Here is a 26,539-nt window from a genome sequence, read left to right on the forward strand (position 1 = left end):
TTGCTTTAATTATTAGTCAGACTCACCAGGATGTTGAAGGTGAGGTTCAATATGACTTAAAACATTGACTTATTTCTAAGTGGATCTGCCCTAAATGGTGGTAAAATGAAAAATGGATTAAGCTGTATATCAGGTGGGCTCGTTATTATTTTTGTGACATGGGTTTAAATCCAGCTCATTCAAAGTCGGTCTCTATATGTTATGAAAATAAGGATGCTTAATCTGTCTTTTAATTAAAAACAACCTCTTAGTCCAAAGTTTTGTTTCAAATGTTATATGCTACTTAGACATGAGAATAGCTTGTGAAATTTGAAAATTATGTAGTATAGGTATTCTTTTACATCTTTGTTTAACCTTGTTGGTGTTTTAGTGTTGAGCGCTAATAGTAAAGTCTCCTGGAATATAAACGGGTTGTCCTTTGGCGTTGCTGTTAATATAGTTTAAATCATGCGATGAGTAAACAATGGGAAAAGTTTATGTCTGCTATTTTCTCACTGTTGAAATTTAATACTTTCCAAATTTCAAATGCAAGAATAGTCTTTGAGCACTTTATAATTTTAACTGTTTTTGCTTTGCTGCTTACTGATTACACTACTAAGGATCCCCATTGAAAATAATTGGAAACTTTGAACCATAATGAGTTTGGAAGAAATTCAGGGGGTATAAGATTTCAGCATATGCTCGGTCAGTAATTGTAAAGTAAAATACTTCCACTGTTCTTTGTACTTCTTTAAGGCTTACAATCTTTGTTTAAATGTATACTATTAATTCATCAAAAAATCATTTTTAAGATTAATATACTTCCTGCAGCATTATCGCACAAAATAAACTTTATTTAATCACACCTCACTGATCAAATTGGTCTGTACAACAAGTCAACAATTAGAGTTTAGACGACACTTGTAAGAAAATGAATGCTTTTTATATTTCATCTATCAACATAGATGGGAGGGTTTTAGTCGAATAGCAAGGCACAAAGAAGACAGCACAGCATCGAATAGCAGTATCATAGCATTTTAAGAATCTAAAATGCCTGAGTGTTATTCAGATATAACACAATTACACATTGGTAATTACTCTACACAACAGATTAAAATGGCTAATGCAATATCTTTTATATTGCACTTGGTCCAGTGAATGTTTTATAATCAAATATATTTTACAAATTTAAATATCTGATTCCAATTATCCTAAGCTATTACTGTATTGGTAAAAATTGAAGGACACAGCAAATTATTTCATTTCTTTATACAACATAATCCACATTTGCTCTTCCTCCTCCGAATTTTTGGATGTGTGGGAGATGGGGTCAACAAATAGGTTTCATCTGTGGTGGGGGGGGGAAAAAATACAGAAAGAATAACTTGGTTTTTTCAACATTTTAATAATTGAGCAGCAGTGGCAAATGTTTTTAGTGAACCAGATATGCACAAATCCACTCAGTTTTAAGATTTTATTTAAAGCCTGTTGCCAGCCTACAGGTTAAACAGAATATAAACCAAGGATGAACACCCTTCAAAATACTAGTTCTTAATCTCCTTTTGGTTAACAAAGATTCTGAAATATTGTATTTCCACATCGAATAACATTACTGCTATGGAACAATCAACTTGATATTTCAGTAGATTATGTCATTTAATGGTAAAATCTCAGAACCTGATTTTTGGTCACTCTTGTGCATTTCCTAACAAGTGTCTTGTATCGTAAGCATTCCAGAGGACCAGGTCAACACCTGATATCAATTACAGTAAGTGTACAGAAACTGAACTAAAGCAGTGCCACATTGCTTCAAATGTCAGTAATCCCCTGACGTTTATTAATTTAATTTCTTTTACCATTTCTATTTAAACTGCGGTAACTGCAGTATTGCTGTTGTATAAGAAAAATAATGACTTTTGTTGAGTCTAAATTACTTATTTCTTTTGGGGAATTTGTGACGATAGTAATATTTGGCAGTAATGCATCCGTGTTTAAATTGGGTAAAATGGGTGTTGTGCTGTTATTACCTTCATTCCCCGATCAATCACACCCATTAGGACTATTCATGTGGATTGAGTAAGAATTGCAGCCCTCCGGTAAACACAAAGGAATCCATCAAGATCGTTATCAAAAATTCGCCACCCATTTAAGGACAGTTAGGGGAGTGTTGCTGAACAGAGACCTTGGAGTGCAGGTTCATAGTTCCTTGACAGTGGAGTCACAGGTAGATTAGATAGTGAAGAAGGCATTTGGTATGCTTGCCTTTATTGGTCAGTGCACTGAGTACAAGAGTTGGGAGGTCATGTTGTGATAGCACAGGACATTGGTTAGGCAACTTTTGGAATATTGCATGCAATTCTGGTCTCCCTGCTATAGGGAGGATGTTGTGAAACTTGAAAGGGTTCATTAAAATATTTATAAGGATGTTGCCAGGGTCGGAGGATTTGAGCTACAGAGACGGGCAGGGGTGACCTTTATAGAAGTTTATAAAATCATGGGGGGTCATGGATGTACCAGCCCTGGAGTGGGTCCAGAGGATGTTCATGAGAATGATCCCAGGAATGAAAGGCTTAACATATGAGGAACGTCTGGGTCTAATTGCAGTGGAGTTTAGAAGGATGAGGGGGCGGGGCGGAGATATAATTGAAACTTACAGAATACTGAACGGCCTGAACAGAGTGAATGTTGGGAAGATGTTTCCATTGGCACGACAGAGTAGGATCCAAGGACTAAAGGATCCTTAGAACAGAGATAAGGAGAAACCTCTTCAGCCAGAGAGTGGTGAATCTATGGAAATCATTGCCACTGAAGGCTGTGGAGGCCAGTTCATCAAGTATATTTAAGACAGAAAAAGGTTCTTGATTATCAAGGGTTATGGGGAGAAAGCGGGAGAAAGGGATTGAGAAACTTAGCCCTGAATGAATGGTGGAGCAGACTCGATGGGCTGAAGGAGCAGAAATTAGGCCATATGTTGTATGCTCTTATAAATAGGGAGAATAGACAAGGTCTTTTCCCTGGGGTAGGGGAGTCCAAAACTTAGAGGGTATAGGTTTAAGATGACCAGGGAAAGATTTAAAACGGACCTAAGGGGCAACTTTATCACGCAGCAAGTGGTCAATGTATGGAATGACCTGCCAGAGGAAGTAGTGGAGTCTGGTACAATTACAACTTCTAAAGGCATCTGGATAAGTATATGAATAAGAAGAGTTTAGAGGGATATGGGTCAAATACTGGCAAATGGGACTAGATTTATTTAGGATATCTGGTCAGCATGGACAAGTTGGACCAAAGGGTCTGTTTCTATGCTGTAAAGGTCTATGATTCTAATTAACCTTAGTGTTAACCTGCATAAATCACAAAAATGAACAATTCAATCCTTTTTTGATTGAGAAGATTCAGGCATATTAAAAGAAGGCTTCTCAAGGGTAACTAGGGATGGGTAATCCATGGTAGGCAGCCAGTGATGCCCACATCACGCAAATTAGTTTTTAAAAAGGGATTAGTGGAACAATATAATTTATCCAAAGTAATACTGCCATCTGGAGACACCATACAGGGACCTAGATGATGATTTGCTTTTTAATACTGTCTCCTTAACTTCAGTTCCAACCATTTCACACATTTACTTTAGCAATCCTCATCCAATGACATGCTTTGGTTGTACTACTGCTTTCTGAGCTGCATAAGACAACTCAGTACATAGTCTAGTTAACAACATAATCTTATGAGTGGACAACACAGCTTGCTGTGTTAAATACAAGCTACAAGTTTTCAGCATTACTGCTTTGTGGTGTCAGTTTTATCTCCACGGAATCATAGCATTGAAGGAGGTACTTATGTCTGCCAATTCTTTAGTCACACTCTCACCTACTCCTTTCCCAATTTAAAATCATTTTCCTTTTAAAGGAGAATTGGATGTATACTTTAAAAAGTTAATATCACATCTGCTCGGCCACCTTTTTGAGAAATGTATTCTAAAACATCAAAACCTTTTATCAAATCTCTGCTTAATCTTCCGTAAGGAGAAAAATCACCAATTCTTTAGTATCCCCACATTACTGAAGTCTTTCAGCTCAGGTATCATCTTGATGAAATGCCTCTGCTGCGCTATTACAGCTTTTAAATTTGTGTAATTAAAAAATATTTGTATACAAAATGTTTCCAGATTATTTAAAGGAATAGTCCTATAACAAATGAGAAAGGGAACACCTCCACATCACATGCAGTACTAGTTATTTAATGTGCTATGGGATACATGTAATTATGCCTGCATTGTACGCCAGGAATAGATTGCAGAGGACAGTCTTGAAAGTGAATGGATACCATAATTCTTCTCCAAGGTATCTATTTGAAAGAAAATTGTCTAACCAATTATAGTAATTAGCATTTCAATGCTTATATTATAATGTTTACATGAAATTGATCTTTGAAAACATTTTGAGAAACTAAATTACATTCCAACCACAATGATGTTCATACATTTACTTTGTCCAGTTTTCCCTTCCTTACTTTATCACCCAGACAATAATAATGTACTAAAATACACATCTGTGTTGCTGAGCTATGGGTTCAAAAATATAACTATCGCCTCCACTGTCGGCACCAATTTAATAGAATCAGTATTTTGCTTTCTATCCTACTCATTCAAATCTATAACCTTGCCATTTTAAGCAGATATATTTGTCAACATAGTGATTGTAATGAGGTCAGCCAGATGGATGTCAAGAATGTGAATTCCCTGATTGGGGCTGTTAACCTGGTCCAATCAGGAAGCCCTGCTGACACATAAACAGTAGTGACAGAGGTTCTGTTCACTCTTGAGAGCTAGCTGTGAGGAAGCACGACCAATTGTCGAGGACTGTCCTCATGTCAATAAAGGGTGACTTGGTGACAGGATACCGGCCTCTCTGGAGTTGTTTCAGAGCTGATGAGAGGAAAAAAAAACCACTCGAAGAAATTCACTCGCAACAGTCATCTTTGCGTTGGGATAAGCATTTCTGGCATCATGCTGCTATTTGGGAAGCTTGACTCATTTGATCCTGATGCCAAAGACTGGGCCTGTTATGTGGAAAGAATGTGTTTTGTTCACGGCAAATGAAAAGCAATGAGTAATTCTCCTGACAGCTTGTGAACCCACAGCATTTTCGGTTATTAGGACCCTTATCTTCCCTGAGGCACTAAATACGAAAACTTTTCAAGAGTTGACAGATTTACTTAAGGAATATTAAGACCCAAGCCTCTAATTGTGAGACGTTATCAGTTTTACTCAGCAGTTCAAACCAGGGGGATCTGTGTCAGGATTTTTGACAAGGTTAAGACAACTGACAGAGGCATGTGACTTTGGTTTAACCCTGAATGAGATGCTGAGAGACTGTTTGCTATGTGGGATTAATGATGTGACCATGCCAAAAGAATCTATTAGCTGAAGCCCAACTGGCCTTCAAACAGGCACAACACCTGACTTGTCATTAGAAAATGTGGCAAGTGGAGCGTATGAGTTGCAGCGTATTCCGATGGAAGTGGACACCCTCACCAGGCTGACCAAGCTTGAGGGACACCTCAATTGCATAGTCTCACTCAGGTCATATCCTGAACAGAGGGACTCTAGGTCAGCCCACAGCAAAACCCCAAAACAAAGTCAAACCTCCAAATGTCTAAAGATTTCTTCAGGATCTAGGCCGGCAAGCCATCATTTGCCACTGGTATGTGGACCCGACAGCGGAAGAGTCTACTTGGCCTAAATTGAGTAAGAGAACTCATAGACCAGTATCCAGGAGAGAGCGCACCCTGGCAAGTCCACCTAGTCTGGCTTGGAATAGTTAAAGTACTTGGCAACATCCGAGTCAGAAACAATCAAATATCTGGTTAAATGGTCACTTGGTTCCAATGGAGGTTGATACCGGTGCGGCTGTATTTGTGATTGCATAACCAGTCTTTAAGAAAAGTCACTCTAGTCTCCAACCCTCAAGTTTGTGCAAGACTTCAGCTAGACTGAGAACCTATACCGGGGAACCATGACAGATTAAGGGTACAACTTCGGTTCTGGTCTCCTATGAGAAGCAGCTGGTTCACTTCCACAGTAGTAAAAGGCTCGGGCTCAAGCTTGCTGGGGCAAAATTGGTTGAGAGAGATTCACCTTGATTGGCTCCAACATTTTTCAATTAGAAAATGGCTGTGTGACTGAAGTCCTCATTAAATACCTAGAAGTTTTTCAGGGAGGTCTAGGGGCTTTGAAAGAAGACAAGGCCACCTTGCATGTTGACCAGGAAGCAATTCCATGATTCTACAAGGCCCATCCAGTGCCATTTGCCTTGCGGGCAAAAGTAGAGACAGAAATCAGAAGGCTGGAATGTGAAGGAATCATCAAACCAGTACAGTTTGCAGAATGGGCAGCACCTATCATTCCAATTGTGAAGGTCAAAGGATTGGTTTGCCTTTGTGGGGGTTTTAAACAAACAGTAAAGCACATCTCACAGCTGGATAAATTCCCAATCCCTTGCATTGATGACGTGCATGCAAAGCTGGTTGAGGGAGGGGGGTGTTGCTATCCTTCATGAAGCTGGACGTAAGCATGCGTACCGACAATTGCGATTAGATGAGGTTATCCAAAATTACGCTACAATTAATACCCATAAGGGTTTGTACCAATATGTTGTACCAATATACCCCTTTTTCTGGTATCATCAGCCTGTGCAATTTTCAGCAGACAATGGAGAACATTTTATAAGGTCTACCCCAGGTTGCCATTTATCTGGATGACATGTTAATTACAAGGAAGACCAATAAAGAGCACTTAGAGAACTTGAGCATAGACATTTCTCCAAGGCATACATATGCCTTTGAAGGGAAAGACGTGTGCTCAGGTGCCCCAAGTGACCTACTTGGGGTACAGAGTCAATAAGACCGGGTTACACCCATTGCTCGATAAAGTGAGGGTGATCAAAGGTGCTCCAGCTCCCATGTTTGTACTGGAGCTTAGGTCTTTCCTTGGGTTAGCGAATTATTATGGAAAATTTATACATAACCTAGCTTCTATCTTGGACGCAATAGATTTCCTATTGAAAATGGGCCAGTCTTGGAAATGGAAAGGTAGCCAAGATGTAGCCTTTAGGGAAGTGAAGAAGCAGCTATTGGCATCTAAGGTGATGGCACACCATGATCTCAAGTGAGGACTGGTGCTGATGTGATGCTTCCCCGTATGCCATGGGGTAGTGTTGGCTCACAGATGGTCAAATGTACCGGGATGCTTCCTGCACTTTGGCTGATGTAGAGTGCAAATACACCCAGATAGAGAAGGAAAGTTTGGTGGTCATCTTTGGTGTGACGAATTTCCACCAATACCTTTATGGACATAAATTTGTAATAGTAACAGATCACAAACCCCTGCTATGACTACTTAGAAGACAGGGCCATGCCACCCATACCTTTAGGTCAAATTCAGCATTGGGCTTCCATTCTAAGTGCGTACAATTACAAGTTGGATCACTGTCTAGGAGGCCATGTGGCACATGTGGATGCCCTGAGCTGCCTCCCACTGGCAGATACACCACCAATGGTGCTGCCACTGGAAGAATCCTTTTGGATTTTAAACTTTCTGTACACATTTCCAGTCACAGCTGACAGTATCAGACTTTGGACGCAGAAAGATCTGGTCCTAGCAAAACTGAAACAGCTGGAGGTGATGGAGGAAACAAAAGGGCCATCAAAACCAGAACTGAAACCTTTCTGGACTCGGTGAGACCAGATCACTACAGAGGATGGCGTTTACTGTGGGGAGCAAGAGTGATTGTCCTGCGCAAAGGTCACCATCGAATACTGGCTGAACTCCACCAGGGTTATCCAAGGGTTTACAAAATGAAGATGTTGGCGAGATGTTACGTCTGGCTAGGATTGGATGCAGACATAGTCGTGTTGATGGGACAGTGCCAGCAGCTCGCCCATTTTAGTGGGAATGGCCGGGTAAACCCTGGACTCAGTTACATGTCACCTATTCTAGTCCTTTCATGGGTTCAATCTACTTAGTCATTGTGGATGCCCATTCAAAGTGGCTGGACTTGCACAGAGTTCATTCATCAAAGATGGGGATGACAACAGAAAAAAACTGTGATCATCTTTTGCAATACACTGGCTCCTGAAAGTGTTGGTCACAGACAACAGGCCATCATTCACCAGAGAATGAGTATTTCCTGAAGTTAAGTGGCAGTCAACATATAAGGACAGCTCCTTACCAGCCATTGTCCAATCGGTCTGGCAGAAAGTTTAGTCCAAACTTTGAGGGCAGGCTTGTACAAACAGCCTACACCTTCATTCAATACCAAACAGTCTCAGTTCCTATTTGATTATAGGACCACCCCTCATGCAACTACAGGGATTGCTCCAGTATTATTTCTAATGGCGCGAAGACTCCACACTAGGTTAAACCTGATCTTCCCAGACCTGGTGGGGGGAGGATGAAACTGCATCAGAAACACCAATGCCAGACACATTGGCAATTTCTCTAAATAAGAGAGATTGTTTACTTCGGGAGATAAAATTTGGTGCCAAAACCATGGAAATGGCCCTGCATGGGTAAAAGTCACGGTCGATGCGAGGTCAGGTCCTATGATGTACAAAGTTCAAGTAGCTGAGGCAGTCCTAAATAAGCACGTGGCCCATATGAAAGCTGCAAACTCGCAAACCGGGCAGGAGAAAAACATACCTGGCTCCTCAGAACAGCTGGAAAGGCTGTCGGAGCCATGGGTTTCCCCCCAACCCTGCTCTAACATCAAGGAAACCATGGCGTCTGAGATTGACATGGTGGATGTTGCAGCCTTGACACCTTTACCACCTGAAGAAGATGATGAAATTCTCCTGAGATGCAAGAGATGGGCTATGGTCCAGTACACACTGCCCATATCAGAGGCTGAGTCGGAGGAACTGGAGCTGGTACAAAAAACGCCACAGGAGACGCTACAAGAAACAGAACAGGCCTATGTCCCCGGACAGAGAGATGTAATAATTGTAATGAGTTCAGCCAGGTGGATATGATTGAATAGGAGTTCCTTGATTGGACCAGGTTAACAACCCCAATCAGGGAGTCTGGGTGACAGATAAACAGGAGTATCATAGGTTCTGCTCACTCTGAGGGCTGACTCAGAGGAAGCTGGACCAGTGACAAGTACTGGAGTGTAAATAATAAGGTAACTCAGTAATGGGATACCGGTCTTTGTGGAGTTATTTCAGTCAGATCACCTTATACCAATGCAAGTGCAGTAAAATTTGCCTTTTAGTGGAACGATATTAAATTGTGTCCACAACTTGTGCTAAGGTGACGTGCATTATGAAAACTAGAACAATTTCACTCAAAGTCAGCAGCGAATATTCTCGAATAGGTCATTAAAACAGCCACACACAGTGTGTAGTTCCTTATCTTCAGTATGTATTTACATTCCTAAAGTGGTCAGTTAAGACCTAATTGCAACTAGCAGAAGGCACTTTGTTTTTTGTTTGCACAGCCAATTCCTCTTCATCCTCTTAAAATCGTGATCATAGGATCTTTGGGGGCCCCTCCCCCACTCTATCATTTGCAGGCAGCTTCCTCCAATTTTAATACAGAATAGCTCTGATGAAAAGTTAAAAGTAAAAAGGTGGAAGAAAGTGAAACAAGCGAGAGATAGAGAAGAGAGGAATGTTCAAAAAATGGAACAAAAACCATAGTCAAATAACATCTCGTTGCATCAGACATTTTTGTTGAAGCTTATTGCTACAAATGAGCTTTATTGTGGGGGAAGCTCTTGCGTACTGAGAAATAGTGAAGAGTTGTTTCTAATTCTTTCATTTGATTTGGGGTCTGCTGCCAAGGCCAGTTTTTATTGCCCATCTTAATTGCCCCTGAGAATACAGGGGTGAGACTCTAGTATAAGCTACTGCATTCCAGAGCTTTGATTCAGAAACATTGAAAGATAGTGATTATTGTTCCATGTCAGGATGATGATTGACTTGGAAAGGAATTGGCCAGTCGTGGTGTTCCCATACATCTGCTGCCCTTGTCCTTTTAGATGGTAGAAGTCACAGGTTTAGAAGGTACTGCCAAGGAAGGCTTGGTAGTCACTAAGCATCAGTGAATGGGGTGCTCATCAAGTGGACTGCTTTGTCCTGGATGGTATCAGACTTCGAGTGTTGTTTGCCCACGGTCTTCCAGGCAATTGGAGAGTATTACACAACAGTCCTGATATGTACCTTTTTCAAAGGCTTTGGAGTCAGTAGGTGAATTACAGTTGGATTCCCAGCCTTGGTTGTTCTAGTGGCCATGGTATATATATGGTTAGTCCAGTTCAGTTTCAGGTTGATGGTAACCCCTGGGATGTTGATAAATAGGGACTTGGTGATGGACATGCTTAGGTTCTTTCTTAGTAAAAACCAAAAGAACTGCAGATGCTGTAAATGAGGAACAAAAACAAAGTGGCTGGAAAAGCTCAGCAGGTCTGGCAGCATCTGTGGAGGACAAAACAGAGTTAACGTTTCGGGTCCAGTGACCCTTCCTCAGAACTGATGGTGGCTGGGAAAATGTCAGTTTATATGCAGAAAATAGGGAGGTGGGTGGGGTAGCGAGTAAACGATAGGATAGAGCCCAAAGAGAGAGAAAGACAGTTGGACAGACAAAGGAGTTGCTAACGATCAGGCTGGGAGGGTGAATAGTTGTTAATGGGGACTGTTAGTGACTAACAGGGGGTGTGTAGTAGCAGACTATGTGGTAACAAGGCCTGGTGTGTGGGGTGGGGGGCTGGGACATGGGAGAGTTTAGGCCCTAAAATTATTGAACTCAATATTTCGTCCGGAGGGCTGTAGGGTCCCCAAGCGGAAAATGAGGTGTTGTTCCTCCAGCTTGCGTTGGGTTTCACTGGAACACTGCAGCAAGCCAGAGACAGAGATGTTGGCCAGGGAGCAGGGTGGTGCATTGAAGTGGCAGGCAACAGGTAGTTCAGGGTCTTTTTTGCGAACAGAATGTAGATGTTCTGCGAAGCGGTTGCCAAGTCTACGCTTCGTTTCCCCAATGTAGAGGACACCACATTGTGAGCAGCGAATGCAGTAGACTAGATTCTTGGAAGTGCAGGTGAAGTGTTGCTTCACCTGGAAGGTATGTTTAGGCCCTTGGATACTGGGGAGGGAGGAGGTAAATGGGCAGGTGTTGCACCTTCGCCAGTTACAGGGGAAGGTGCTGTAGGGCTGTGGGGAGGTGTTGGGGATGAAGGAAGTGTGGACCAGGGTGTCCCGGAGGGAACAGTCCCTGCGGAAGGTGGACAAGGGACGGGAGGGGAATATGTGTCTGGTGGTGGCATCTTGCTGGAGGTGGCGGAAATGGCATCTGATGATCTTCTGGATGTGGATGCTGGTGCGATGGTAGGTGAGGATAAGGGGAAACCTATCGCTGTTGCGGGAGGGAAGAAAAGGGGTGAAAGAAAGGTTCTTTCTTGTTGGAGATGGCTATTGCCTAGCACTTATCTGGCACGAATGCCAGTTGTCATTTATCGACAAAGCCTGAATATTGTTCAAGTATTTGTGCACATGGGCGTGGACTACTTCAGTATATGAGGAGTTGCGAATGTTATTAAATGTTGCACAATCATCAGCAAATATCTCCATTTCTGCCTTTATGGAGGGAAGGTTATTGTTGAAGCAGCTGCAGATGGGGCCCTTGGGCAGCCTTAGGGAACTCCTGTAGCAATGTTCTGGGACTGAGATAATTGGCCTTCAAAAATCACAACCATCTTTCCTTCTGCTAAGTATGACTTCAACAGGTTGAGAGGTCTTGCTCTGATTCCCATTGGCTTCAATTCTGAGACGCCTCCACGATAACACAGAGGTAGTATTTGACCAAGTATAGTAAGCACGGTCTCTCTTGCCTTGCCTCTGCAATTATTTTGTCTATGTTTGGACCAAGACTGTAATGAGTTCAGTGACTGTTTTGGCCCAGGAAAATCTAAATGTAGAAACAATATGCATGTGTTTCCAGTGAAAATGTATAACATTACTGATATCTAAAAGAGTTAATAGGTGTCATAGAGTTAGCAAATCCCAACAGTGCAGAAAGAGGCCCTTTGGCCTGTCAAGTCTGCATCACCCCTCCGAAGAGCATTCAGACCCATAAGCCCGCACTTTATCCCCGTAAACTCACAAATGTCCAGCAATGACCATCTTCAATAAGAGACAATCTAATCACCAGCTCTTGACATTCAATGGTGTTGCTATCCCTGAATCCCCCATGATCAACATCGTAGGGGTTACGATTGACCAGCAGCTCAACTGGACTTGCTCTATAAATACAGTGCCTACAAGCGAAGGTCAGATGTTTGGAATACTGCTCCCGACACTCCAAAACCTGTCCGCCATCTATAAGGCACAAGTCAGGAGCGTGATAGAATACTCCCAACTTGCCTGGACGGTGTTCACGAGGCTTGACACTATCCAGGACAAAGCAACCTACTTGACTGATTCAAAAACAGAAGTTGCTGGAAAAGCTCAGCAGGTCTGGCAGTATCTGTGGGGGAAAAAAAGTTAGAGTTAATGTTTCAGGACCAGTGATCCTTCCTCAGAACAAAATCCTGAAATTCTTCCCTAAGACCATTGTGGGTCAATCTACAGCACATGGACTACAGCGGTTCAAGAAGACAGCTCACCACCAAGGACACCTAGGATTAGGCAATTAATGGGGGCCAATCAGTAACACCTACATTCAAGTGAATAAAATAAAACCGTGAACGAAAGGTGAGTTTTTACAACAATCCATGATAGTTTTAGACATCCATTAAGTTTAAATTCCAACCACCAGCTGCTGCTGTGGTTAAGGTCTTAGCCTGAACCTCTGGATTATTGTCTACTATCATGATCAGTGGCATTACCCCATTTACGTTCGAATAAAGTAAAATGATCACTGCATAGGCAGCATGGTGGCTCAGTGGCTAGCACTGCTGCCTCACAGCGCCAGGGACCTCGGTTCAATTCCAGCCTCGGGCGACTGTCTGTGCGGAGTTTGCACGTTCTCCCCATGTCTGTGTGGGTTTCCTTCAGGTACTCCGGTTTCCTTCCACAGTCCAAAGGTGTGCAGGCTAGGTGTATTGGCCATGCTAAATTGCCCGTAGTGTTCAGGGGTGTGTGGGTTATAGGGGGATGGGTCTGGGTGGGATGGCCCAAGGGTCGGTGTGGACTTGTTGGGCCGAAGGGCGTGTTTCCACACTGTAGGGATTCTATGAACCTCCAATCTATTACTGTCTCCCCTTTTACATTCAGATAAAATGTTGATTCACTACTTAGAATTTCTTTCCTGCAGTTTCTCTTGCCCTCTCCATCTTTCATGTCTGTTATCTGCTTTATCCACTTTTATTTCACCTCCTCCATTTCTGTTTATTTCCCGCTCTTAGGCTCACTTCTAGAGCCACGTTTCTCTCATGAACAACCATGCTGTATCAGTAAGTCGCCACAAAACTAGCACATTAGTAAGTTAACAAACGCAGAAAAAGGACAGAATTCTGATAGCCTCCAGATTGGTCCATGAATCCTTGGGTGCCAATGGGCCCAATTTGAAAATCTATGATCAATGAAAGTGAATTTTCTCATCATTTTTTGTGTTTAGATATGCACGCCTATGAATCAGGTTGAGATTCCCAAGTAATGTTTCATTTTAAACTACAATAATGAGATGCAACTTTATTATCATTAGATTTGAACACATAGCCAGAGGTGTTATACGCCATTGCCACCTCAAAGCTGCTATTATAGCCTGATCACTCTTTAAAAGCACGACACTTATACTCCTAACATGTTTATTACCCTTTGCCTCTGTGAAGTGTGTTTAAATGGTATGCAAATATAAATCAAACACATTTTCTCAAGGGAACAATTTAAACAGTTGTTATCTATTTACACTTGAAAATATACTAAATACATACCCTGTACTTTAAGATAGTGTGGTATGGAGTCCCTGAGATTTCTCAGAAGGTACCGCATTTCCTGAATATCACTGAAATAGCAAATGTAAGATAGTTTTTAGATACTTTTTAAAATATTTTTGATATAATTCTGATCATTTATGTACGTGTTACTGGTGAACTACTGAGCTTCAATGCCTGTCTGATCACTGCTAAACCCATAACAAACAAACAAACAAATCATGAAACCATTACCATGATTTGAATATGAGTTAGATTTCCTACATTTCACTCAGGTAGTTCCATTCATAGCATAAATCATGATCATTTCAAACATAATTACTACGAAAAAAAACCGCTAAAGTAGAATGTTAAAAGTAAGGTTAATCAAATATAAAACTCATGCCCTGATTAAATCGATCAACTATAAAAATACAAATTTGGGAGTCATTTGACTCAGTGATTTTTTAATGCCTTTTCATAGGTCTGAGCTAAGTTCTCTTTAGAAGCCTTCTGTGCCTTTGAAAAAAAAATTAATTTATTCAGATTTGGTGAAACAGCATACTTGACCCCTAATCTCCACCTGCTACTGTCCCACCCTGTGTTTTATGTTGACCCAGAAAAGGACTCTTATGCTACTTCTGAGGAGTTTTGATCCATGGGTGTATCCAAGAAAAAAGTTAAACTGATACTGACAATCTGAAATTAGTGCTGTTTGAATCACAGAATCCCTACAGTGCAGATAGAGGCTGTTCAGCCCATCGAGTCTGCACCAACCCTCCCTGTAACTCTGTAACCCCCTATTAACTATGACTAATTCACCTAGCTTGCGCGTCCCTGGACATTATGGGTCAATTTAGCATGCCCAATCACCTAACGTGTACATATTTGGAATGTGAGAGAAAACCAGAGCACCCAGTGGAAACCCACGCAGACATGGAGAGAACATGCAAACTCCACACAGACAGTCAACCTAGGCTGGAATTGAACCTGAGCCACGGCACTGTGAGGCAGCAGTGCTAACCACTGAGTCACTGTGCCATTTGTTTTTTGCTTAAATGCCTCCAGTTGGTAGGGATAAGGTTAGATTTTGTTAAACTGACTTGGTCTGCTCCTTTGTGAAAGTACATCTTGGTCCAATTAAAGCTCAAAGGATTTACCTTTCTGTAGATTCCATTTCCAATGCTGTATCTAAGTGACATGCCAACATGTCCAGCTCTTGTGAAGATGATGAGTAGGTGACATCTTCTAGGAATGGTGCCTGGGAATGTTCCTCTTCACGTTCATAAGGAATTCCAGGAACAGGACAAATAATTTGTTCTGAAGCGGAAGACACTTTTTAAATATTAGCAGCTTAGAAAAAATGAAGGAACAGAATTTTGTTTTATTATTATGAAAACGGTTGATGTTTAAATTATTTCCAATTACGATCTGTAAATTCATTTCATTTTGGATTTCTTCATTAAGCATAGTTAGATAAAAGATTGTTTTTGAGCAGATTTTGTTGTCTGCATGTGTGTGTATACATTCACCTGTCTGATAGAGCATTGAATTCAGCTTCGAAATATTATTATTTTCTAAAACATCAATAGATCTATTCAGTCATTCTACTTTTTCCCCTGGGCCTGCAAAGAGTCCTGAACAGAATCAGGAAGACCAAACCTCTGAGCCAGAAGGTAGAGACTCCATATTCCATCAATACTAACAACCTCATAATGGAGGTTGTTGAAAGCTTCACATCTCTTGAATTAACATTTACTTTGATGCCAAAATCACCAAATAAAAGAGACGACACAGTGGCTCAGTGGTTAGCGTGGCTGCCTCACAGCACCAGGAACCTGCGTTCGATTCCACCCTCGGGCAATTGCACATTCTCCCAGTGTCTGCGTGGAATCCCTCTGAGTGCTCCAGTTTCCTCCACAATCCAAATATGTGCAGGTTAGGTGGATCAGCCATGGGAAATGCAGGGCCATAAAGATTGGGTGAGTTGCTGGACTGTGTGGAATGGTCTTTGGAGGGTCAGCATGACTTGATGAACTGAATGGCCTGCTTCCACACTGTAGGGATTCTGTGCAAGTTGCAGCTGTTCTGTCGAAGTTGAGAAATTAAGTGTGGGCCAATAACAAACTAACTGAAAATACAAAGCTCTATGTGTTCCAGGCTTGCACTCTCTCATTTAGAGCTGCAAAGCATGGATAAGTAATACAAGCCAGACAGCAGAGAAGGTTTCACCTCTACTGCCTCCGACAAACATTGTGCCTCTTCTGGCAGGAGACAGTGCTGAATATGGAAGTACCCAAGATACAGGGATCTCCAGCATGTTTGGCCTCTTGAAACAGTGGAGACTCTGGCTAGGTCATGCAAACTGAATGGATAACAACGACATCCTCAAGTCATACGCTATGGTGAGCTTGCTCTAAGCACAAGACAAAGACCTGTGATACAAAGACATCTGCAAGTGCAATTTCAAGTTGACTGGGATCAGACGTGATGTGGCAAGTCTTCACTGCTGACTGGAGTGCTTGGAGACAAGGTGTTGAGAAAGGGTATGGATAAAAAAGAGGCCAAAAGCAGTGAGCAGGCAGCAGGAAAGCAAACCTGTCAGAAAGGAGAAATACCAGCCAACCTTGAGCCAATGCTATTTGTGCCATCTGCAGAGGAACTGTCACTCGTGAATTAGTCTTTATGGCTTCAACAGACAATATTCAATGGTATAGATGTACACCTGGGCACAGGTTATCCAATCCTGAGACAAATGGATGTCATTATTGTCATCATCACACTAATCTTTTGGTAATGTTTGGCATCTGGAAAAGAATGTTATTGACTACATGGCATAACTAATTCTAGAAGTACTTAAGTTTAACATTATGACCTGGAACTTGTATCCCAGCCGTAGCTAGAGGGAAAGCCCCTTTCTGTTGATGCTATAAATATGCATTTCAGTGCTTTGAAATATCTCAACTAAACAACAATTCACTAGAATTACATTTCAGCAATTTGAAGACAAAAGGTGCTGTTCAAATACATTTAGTTGTTAGATGGGCAAGTGTAACTCCCAATGTGAAGCGATTGTTCGGGTCTGGTGACCACAATCATGAATATATATTTGTAACTTTTACCACAGCTCTTACCCCACCAAAACAATTGATTGAATTTAAATTCAATTAATCAAATGTGGAATAAAAGGCAAGTACAATTAAGGGTGGTGATGACAGCTGTTATTGATTAAGTAAAAACCCATCTTGTGCGATAATGTCCTAATCTGCAATCCTTACCCAGTCTGGCCTATGTATGGTGCCAGCTCCACAGCAATGTGATTGACTCTTAACTGCCCTCAGAAATGGCTTAGCAAGTCACTCAGTTCAAGGGCAGTTAGTAACAGGCAACAAATAGCAATGCCACACTCCATGAAAGAATAAAGAAAAAATGTAGAAGGCCATCAGAGACCACTTATTAGCTTTATTCTGTTTCTCCTCTTTGTCAATGACTGTGAATGGGATTGGAAATAATAGTTGTTGTTACAGAATTCTCTGCAGATTGATTACTTCTCCATCTTAAGGTAGGCTATGATTAAATCGTTATTGGTAAGTGGAGGAGGATCAAACAAATGACATGCTACCTTTCAATAGTTAATAATGATCAAGTTGGACAAGATCCTTTAGGGTGAACTATTCCCTGAGGTGCATGCTTAAGTCTCTTCAGTCATAAACATTCAGTTCTTTGACTTTAGAATCATGTCTGAATAATACCAAAATTAATGAACAGTGAAAATATTTGAAACAGCTAGTAGAAGAATGGATTCCATTCAACTTGTCAACACGAACAGCATTAGCACATAGAATATATATATCCATCTAGTGCTAAATATTCTAATTGGTAAAATGCAAAGGAAAACTGGACATGATATAGGCCAAGATTATATAGACCATGGATTTCAGAGATGGCCTGCTAACCTAGATCAGGATATAGAACGTTAGCAAGTTGTGGCTGCATTGAGTTACCAGTTGGGTTGTGATTACAGCAGAAGCACAAAAGCCATGTCAGAAACAATACAGCTGCACCTCAGTTGTGTATAAGTTTAAACAGTTCACATGATACAGAATGTAAGGCTTTATTCTTGCCTCCGGAGTTCTTTCCAATACCATGTCGGTACTAAACATGACTGTTCCTTATTCTTTGTAGGCTTGTCAGTGATTGTTTAACATCACAACAAATCAATGTATTGGAGCAAATTGTAAACTCTCTGGCTTATTCAAATGAATCAAGAAAAATCTCTCCCAGTTGTTCTTTATCTCTGTCAACCACCAAGGTCAAATTCAGTGAATATCTTTATAGCCATCATCTCCACACACCCTCCTCTTCCCCTGCACACCCCCCAACTCCATCTTTCTCTTTCCAATTATGCAGCTTAATACATTCAAAATAAATACCAGCCAAATGAGAGTTTCAGGTATAAAATTAATTCAATTTACTCTATGATTAAATCGTTATTTGTAAGTGGAGGAGGATCAAACAAATGACATGCTACCTTTCAATAGTTAATAATGATCAAGTTGGACAAGATCCTTTAGGGTGAACTATTCCCTGAGGTGCATGCTTAAGTCTCTTCAGTCATAAACATTCTGTTCTTTGACTTTAGAATCATGTCTGAATAATACCAAAATACCAAATAAGGTATTAGGTTTATGTTTCTAAAATCAAAGATTATTTGATACTTTGGTTCGCTACTTTAACTGAAAATAATTTAAATTAATTTTCTTTATATATAATGCAATAACTTATCAAATCAAATCAAAATATATTTTGTGAAAGCAAATAAATTATTTGATAATATTTGTACAATAACCCCATCTGTTACCAGATTTCCAGCATCTTATTAAGATACTCTATTGTTTACACTGTAATGTTGTACGCATTTCACAAATGGAAATGGCAGCATCCAATATCTGAATCTGCAATTGATCAATTCTACTGCAACTGGCAAAATCCAGTCTCTATTGAAACTAATTCCTTTCTTCGACCTGTGGATGGTTCCACAGTAGGAATAGTTAATAGAGAAAATCCAGCTTCAGTAATGCTTTCCATAATCACTTTCTTTGGTCTCTATACTGGTACAGAAAACAGAATAACTACTAATAATCTCCTTATCCTGCTTATTCCCAAGATGCAATAATTACTGCTAGTAGTATACCTTTACTAAGGGTATAATTTTTTTTCCTGGCATATAAATGTGTCTATTTCAAAACAGACAAATATTTTTCTATACATATTCATTTCTTCATCATCAATTTCCAATTAAACATATTTTCTAGTTGTAAGGATGTCAGTAAATTCAAAAATACCTGTTTTTCGAATTTGAAAAGATTCCATTAAGTATAACGATTTAAGCATTTCAGTTATAAACATCTCCAGACACGCATGAAACAGTATATGAATTCTGCAGATATCAGGCTGCAAGTCTTCATCTTCTAGGCTATAAAAATTGCAACACAAAAATTAGCAGCTATTAAATCAAAAATGCATTCTTTGCATGGCTTTGTCATGCTTTTTTCCTCAATGTTTTTCAAATAAGTAATGGGCACAGATATTTTATTGATACTTGTTAAAATAGAGATGCAGAAATTACATTTTCTGTACATGCAAGGTTTTGAACATATAAAATAGCACAGGCAAAAATTATTTCCTTTTGATCTACAGCCCAAATGTTAGGGGGAGAGATTATCTTGTGAGACAAAAGGGAATGTTGGCATATATGGGATCAATCCAATGACATAATCAGGAGGTTTGGATCTCAATAGAATCAAGGTGGTAGACCACGGGCAGGAAATAAATGCAGAATGCTGATTTCAGTAAGATGAAAATTGACCTCTACATGGACCAAGCCAATGAACCAAGCCTGTTGTTAGGACGAAGTGGATCCTATGAATGCTTTGCCCATTTGTACATTTAAATGGCAATCTGGACTTTACAGTCATCATGACACCCAAGTATATATATGTAAATAACCTGCCATCTATTTAGGTGGAAATTCTTCCCATTACAAAGCCAACCTAATGATTGAATTGGGCATCAATTTATTTATTGGTCAGATACCCATTTTTCTGGCAAGAATTAGATGGTGAATAATTGATTTTTTTATGTAGATCACTTTAATATTATTTGGGCCTCTGCATCATCTAAAAGATAGTGCTATTATTTTATATTTTACATATTTTACGTACATTTTATATATATTATGCAAAAATGGGTGTAAATCTATAGCTTGTGATATTTTTCACATGGTTTAAATGTGAGAAAGCACAAGAGAAATGTGAATATGGATTAGTATGGGTCTTTAAACATCCACAACCACTTTAAAAGTTTAAATTGAAACTAGAGACGATAGTGTCCTCATTATGTCACCAGACCTGTGTTTTAATTTGCAATTACATTGAAGTTAATTGGTGACAGCAGAAATACAAAATTGAGAGGCAGCAGTAACAAATGAGGTTCTCAGCAATCATTTCCTTTATTCCTGGATGATATTAACCATAGATTATGAGAAAATCATATTCTGCATTGACAGTATAAAACCTAATCTTGGCTTTTATCTATAAGTGCACTAGTTTAAAAAAAATGTTTCTGTGGAATTGATCAGGTCCACAATATCTGTCTCATTGGTTAAGCATTTGACTTCTGCATTCCACCACCCATTCAATGGGAGCTGCTCTATAACCATTTCTCCACCTTGTAAATTATTCAGGGACATTCTGATTTGTGAAATGGAATTGTAAGTCATGTTTCAAAAGGAAGCATTTTGGGTCTTATTTAGGATGTATTATTTTTTCAAACCGCTTGTTTATTTTGAGAACTCGGTTTTAATATTGTAGAGTTTGCTTGCTTTCATTATTACCCCTTTAAACAAGAGATTACGATCACATTTTAGTGACATTTATTGCTTTTCCTTATTTCTCATATTCTAACATGTTAGCTAATTAACAAGTTAACACCTCTGTACATTCTTATTGCAATAACCTGTTGTTTTAGCACATTTTCTTTCTAGTATTCACTATTCAATAAATCTTAACCAGCCACCCAACTGACATGAGACTAAATGTGTAATTTCCCATTTTTGAAGGTATAATGTTTATGTAAGTGTAATAGATCTTCCCATTAAAAGCAAAATCTATTTTACATTCTAGAATCTGAATCAATATGAAGCTCACTTTAAGATGTAACTGGAACAAAATAGTGTTGCATAATTAATTGATACTGGCTATAATTGTATTAGATTTTATTTGCTCAAAATATTTATTAGTATTTGATATTTTGTTTAAATAAGCTGCCCTAATTTTTAAACAATCCAAGTTTAGAATTAATCATGATAACTTATCCACTTTTTACACTACTTTAAACTTCATTTTCTGAAGGTTTTACTTTGAAATGAACAGTATATTGCTTACTGTGTTTCCACTAGTGATGCACGAGAAAGGTATGAGCTGTTTTAGGCTCTGGCTGGTTTGGTGAGCAAATAGAATAATTTCATCTTAGAAAGATGATTAAAGCTAAACAGAAACACACAATAGCAAAAGGTGCAACCAGTTGGGAGGATGTCCGGAATAATTCCAGGATTTCAGAGAAGAGTTGGGATAAATAACTCCTATTCCAAAGTAAAATCCATCTCCCTCATTATGTATGTATATTTGAGGGCTCTTGTGATGCAGTGGGAGTGTCCCTACAGCCCTGATTTAAGTCCTACATGTTCCAGATGTGTGTCATGACACATCTGAACAGATTGTTTAAACCAGCATTTGGGTGCAATTGCACACAGGATTTGGAAAAAGAGAAAATGTTCAGGCTTTTAATGTGAATACCCCTAACAGAGGAGCTATTATTAAAGAAAGCTCCAATTCACATCTCCTCATGATGTACTCAGAATAAGCTTGACAAACAATATAAAAGCAAGTCATTGCTGATGTTTCATTTCTGAACCCTTTTTTTTCACTGCTGGTTGCCATTGCCTCTACTCTGAGGAGCAAACTGAGGAGCTAGGGTCCCAGCTTTACCTCAGCTGGAACAGGAATCAAACCAGTGCCATTGGTGCTATTCTGAACTATACACTAGCCAACTGAGCTAACCAACCTGCTGACTTAGAGGTAAGGTGGGAAAAAGCAACCTTTCATTTGTTTTTACATCTTGCCTGCAGTACCCAGTGATTGGCATTATATGGTAATTTAATAATTGTGGGTGATGGTTTCAGTAAGGTTTGTAGTGTATGCAAATGAGCCCAGTTTCAGTGATGGGAACAACGATTTGCTGTTATGACTGCAGGATTGGGAGAACATCAGCAAATGTTCCTTCTTAGCAAAGCAAGCTAACCATTATCCAGATGATCAAGCAGCATCCATAGAGAGAGAAAAACAAAGTCAACATTTCAGGCTGAGGACTTTTTTTCTTCGACCAGAAAGGCCATTATCCTGAAGCTTCAAGCCTCTCATTACTGATCATTTCACAACATTCTTGTGTTTTCATTTTGGGCTTCCAGCTTCCTAAAAAAAAATGTTTTTTTAGGAACAAATTCATCTAGACTCAAAGTGTTGGCTTGCTTTGTCTCCATGGATGCTGTCTGACCCGCTGTGATCTCCAACATTTGTTGTTTTCAGTTCACAATGTTGTGTTCTTGTGTAACTTTTAGGTAGAACATCTAAACTGATCTAAATTTGGTTAAGCATGTCAAGGACCAGGTATAATGGCAGAGAGCACAGTGGTAAAAAGATTCTGTTGCAATTCACAATCTTGTGCTGGTTGGATTTAACAATGCTATCAAATGATTGATTGCATAACTGAACATTAACATTGCAGGAATCAAGATTTTCTTTCACTGCAGGTTTGTTCTATTGATTCTGTTGTTCTTCTATTTTTCCTCCCAGCAGTTTATTGAGTTGCTGTCAGGAATTATACCTGTATTAATCCACTTTAATAGTCCCCTGTGTTGAAATCTAGACATTCACTTAAAATTAATTTATCTTCAACAATAAACAAGATTCTGGTCTATTTCTGCACTTCAATTATCCACTGCCAACCATAGACACTATAGAACATAGAACATAGAACAGTACAGCACAGTACAGGCCCTTCGGCCCACCATGTTGTGCCAACTTTTACCCTAAACCTAAGGGCTATCTAACCTCCACCGCTACCTTATACTATCATCCATATGCCTATCTAATAGCCGCTTAAATGCCCCTAACGAGGCCGACTCCATTACCCTCTTCGGCAATGCATTCCACGCCCCTACCACTCTCTGAGTAAAGAGCCTACCTCTGATGTCTCCCCAATATCTACTTCCTTTCACTTTAAAACTATGTCCCCTCGTAAAAGCTACCTCCATCCTAGGAAAAAGTCTCTGGCTGTCTACCCTATCTGTACCTCTGATCATTTTGTACACCTCTATCAAGTCACCTCTCATCCTTCGTCGTTCTAAAGAGAAAAGCCCTAGCTCTCTCAACCTTTCCTCGTAAGACCTTCCCTCCATTCCAGGCAATATCCTGGTAAATCTCCTCTGCACCTTTTCTAATGCTTCCACATCTTTCCTGTAATGAGGTGACCAGAACTGGACACAATACTCCAGATGTGGCCGAACCAGGCTTTTGTATAGCTGGAGCATAACTTCACGGTTCTTGAACTCAATCCCTCTATTAATGAAAGCTAACACACCATATGCCTTCTTAACAACTCTATCCACCTGGGTGGCAGCTCTCAGGGAACTGTGAACATGAACCCCAAGATCCCTCTGCTCCTCCACACTGCCAAGAATCTTTCCGTTAACCCTGTATTCTGCTTTCAAGTTTGTCCTTCCAAAATGAATCACCTCACACTTTTCAGGGTTAAACTCCATCTGCCACTTCTCAGCCCAGCTCTGCATTCTATCAATGTCCCTTTGTAACCTAGAACAACCCTCCGCACTGTCCACAACGTGACTCACCTTCGTATTGTCCGCGAACTTGCTAATCCACCCTTCCACTCCTTCATCCAAATCATTTACAAAAATCACAATTAGAAGAGGACCCAGAACAGATCCTTGTGGTACACCACTCGTAACTGAGCACCATGTTGAATATTTTCCGACCACTACCACCCTTTGTCTTCTAAGGGTCAGGTAATTCTGAATCCAATCTGCCACATTTCCCCCTATCCCATGCCTCCTTACCTTCTGCATGAGCCTACCATGGGGAATCTTATCAAACGCCTTACTTAAATCCATGTACACCACATCCACTGCTCCACATTCATCCACGTGTTTGGTCACCTCTTCAAGGAATTCAATAAGGTTTGTGAGGCATGATCTACCCCTCACAAATCCATGCTGACTATCACGAATCAAACTGTGCCTTTCCAAGTGATCATAAATCCTGTCTCTCAGAGCCCTTTCCAATAATTTGCCCACCACTGACGTAAGAAAATATCTAGCCATAACTATCTAGCCATTTATCTCATTTACTGCCTAGTGGGTGATCCAGGAAAATGCCAACATTGCAGGTTCCATTCCCACTCTGGCTGACACAAACTTGGGACTCTTCATTCCTTGCTTTGCAAAAGGCACAGGCCATTGGCAAACCACTAGTGTCAAACAATAGACACTACACTTTAAGTACTTCATTGACAATTAAATACTCATGATATCTGCATGTGACAGGTGCTACGTCAATTCAAGCTCATAGTTGAGAGGTTTTACAGCACAGAAAGGGGTCCTTCAGCCTGTTGTGCTGTAAAACCATCACCAAACATCCATGTATTCCAATCCTACTTTCCAGCACTTGGCCTGATTCATTTCTTGCATTTACCAGAAATACTTACCTGGGTCACTTTCCCAATCTTGCTGGGAGGTTCTGTAGTTACCCGATTGATTTTTTTTTAAGTCTGCAAATCAGGATTGTGGTAGAACATAAAAAGTCCTCCAAATGGTCTTTGGATACGGCTTCTGGTGAGCCATAGTGAAAATGTTGCTCATACCAACTGACAGCTGCCAGATAATTCAGGTCAAAAATTATTAACAACAAATTGTTCCTAAAATTGCTAGTACCACACCGATCCACTAAGACGTGTACTTTTGGCAGTAAAAAAACAATTTGCTTGTACTCAGGCAAATTACAGAGGGTTTAAGATATTTCCATTTTCGGAAGAGTTGAAATACCAAAGTGCAACAATGCCACTGTGAAAACGCTTATTGGAAGAGCCTGTGGAGACATGATGACTGAATGGTCTCCTTCTGTGCTGTAACAATTTTGTGATTCTGTGAAAATCATGTGAAATCGGGGTGGTGATGGCCTAGTGATATTACTGCTAAATTATTAGTCCAGAGACCCAGGGAATGTTCTGGGGAGCAGGTTCAAAATTCCATTATGTCAATGGTGAATTGTGAATTCAATACAAATCTGGTATTAAGAGAATAATGATGACCGTAAAACTATTGTCCATTGTTGGAAAATTCCATCTGGTTCAATGATAACCTTTTCAAGAGCAAACTGCCATCCTTACCTGTTCTGAGGAAGGGTCAGCAGACCCAAAGCGTTAACTCTGTTTTTTCCTTCACAGATGCTGCCAGACCTGCTGGGCTTTTCCAGCAACTTTGTTTTGTGCCATTCTTACCTGGTCTAGCCTGCATGTTACTCCAGACCCACATCAATGGGACTGACTCTTAAACTGCTCGTGGGTAATTAGGAATGGGCAAGAAATATTGGTCCACATCCTCTGAATGCATATTTAAGCCAAAAACTTTAAGGGTTCAGAGGAGATTTACTAGGATGTTGCCGGGTATGGATGGTTTGAGTTATAAAGAAAAGTTGGAGCGTAGGAGGTTGAGAGACAACCTTATAGAAGTTTATAAAATAATGATGGGTATTGATAGAGTTAATGGTAGTTGTCTTTTTCCTAGGATGGGGTATTTCAATACTGGGGGGGGGCACATTATTAAGGTGAGAGGAGACAGATTTAAAAAAGACATGAGGAGCAATTTTTTCATACCAGGGGGTGGTTCGCATGTGGAATGAACTTCCTGAGGAAGTGGTGGATGTAGGTACAATTACAATGTTTGAAAGACATTTGGATAAGTACATGAATAGGAAAGGTTTGGAGGGATATGGGTCAGGAGCAGGCAGGTGGGGCTAATTTTAGTTTGGGATTATGTTCGGCATGAACTGGTTGGACCAAAGGGTCTGTTTCCGTACTGTATGACTCTATGATGCTATGATCTAACGTGAGGTGTGTTGTGAATGTGACTGTTAAACACTGAAAACCCAGAGGTATTTTCCATCTGATTTGTGTAACGTTTCCTTACCTGCAGGTAAAACACACCTTTTGAAGGAAACTGCATAGACTGTGCTTTGGAAATCGTGACCATTTAAACTGGATCACCAAATAGCCAACAAAAACCCTACCCTCACTGAGTAAAACTTCAGATGACCAAAGAAAAGTTCTCCTGAACTTACATTTTGTTTTCAAATATTGAACAGTTTATTTTTCCATTGGTGACAACTATTACATCTCACTGTTAAGAGCCATATCTCAGCTCCTTGTACAATGAGGGGTGGCAATGGTGGCTCAGTGGTCAGCACTGCTGCCTCACAGTGCCAGGGACCCAGGTTCGATTCCACTCTCAGGTGACTGTCTGTGTG

General features: G+C 40.3%; 1 protein-coding gene across 1 annotated transcript in view; it reads right to left on the bottom strand.

The window, feature by feature from the left end:
- Nucleotides 1–851: 851 nt before the first annotated feature.
- The window catches only part of LOC109936893 (regulator of G-protein signaling 7-binding protein-like), a 30,022-nt gene continuing 4,334 nt past the window's right edge, over nucleotides 852–26,539 (bottom strand). Inside the window, exons 3-6 of the mRNA XM_020535501.2 lie at nucleotides 19,229–19,359; nucleotides 15,044–15,203; nucleotides 13,905–13,975; nucleotides 852–1,327 (exon numbers count right to left, since the gene is read on the bottom strand). Of these exons, the coding sequence (XP_020391090.1) occupies nucleotides 1,239–1,327; nucleotides 13,905–13,975; nucleotides 15,044–15,203; nucleotides 19,229–19,359 (451 nt within the window). The 3' untranslated portion in view covers nucleotides 852–1,238. The remainder of the gene's footprint in view (nucleotides 1,328–13,904; nucleotides 13,976–15,043; nucleotides 15,204–19,228; nucleotides 19,360–26,539) is intronic.

This window comes from Rhincodon typus, chromosome 33 (assembly GCF_021869965.1).
Source record: "Rhincodon typus isolate 14 chromosome 33, sRhiTyp1.1, whole genome shotgun sequence".
Taxonomy (NCBI): Eukaryota; Metazoa; Chordata; class Chondrichthyes; order Orectolobiformes; family Rhincodontidae; genus Rhincodon; species Rhincodon typus.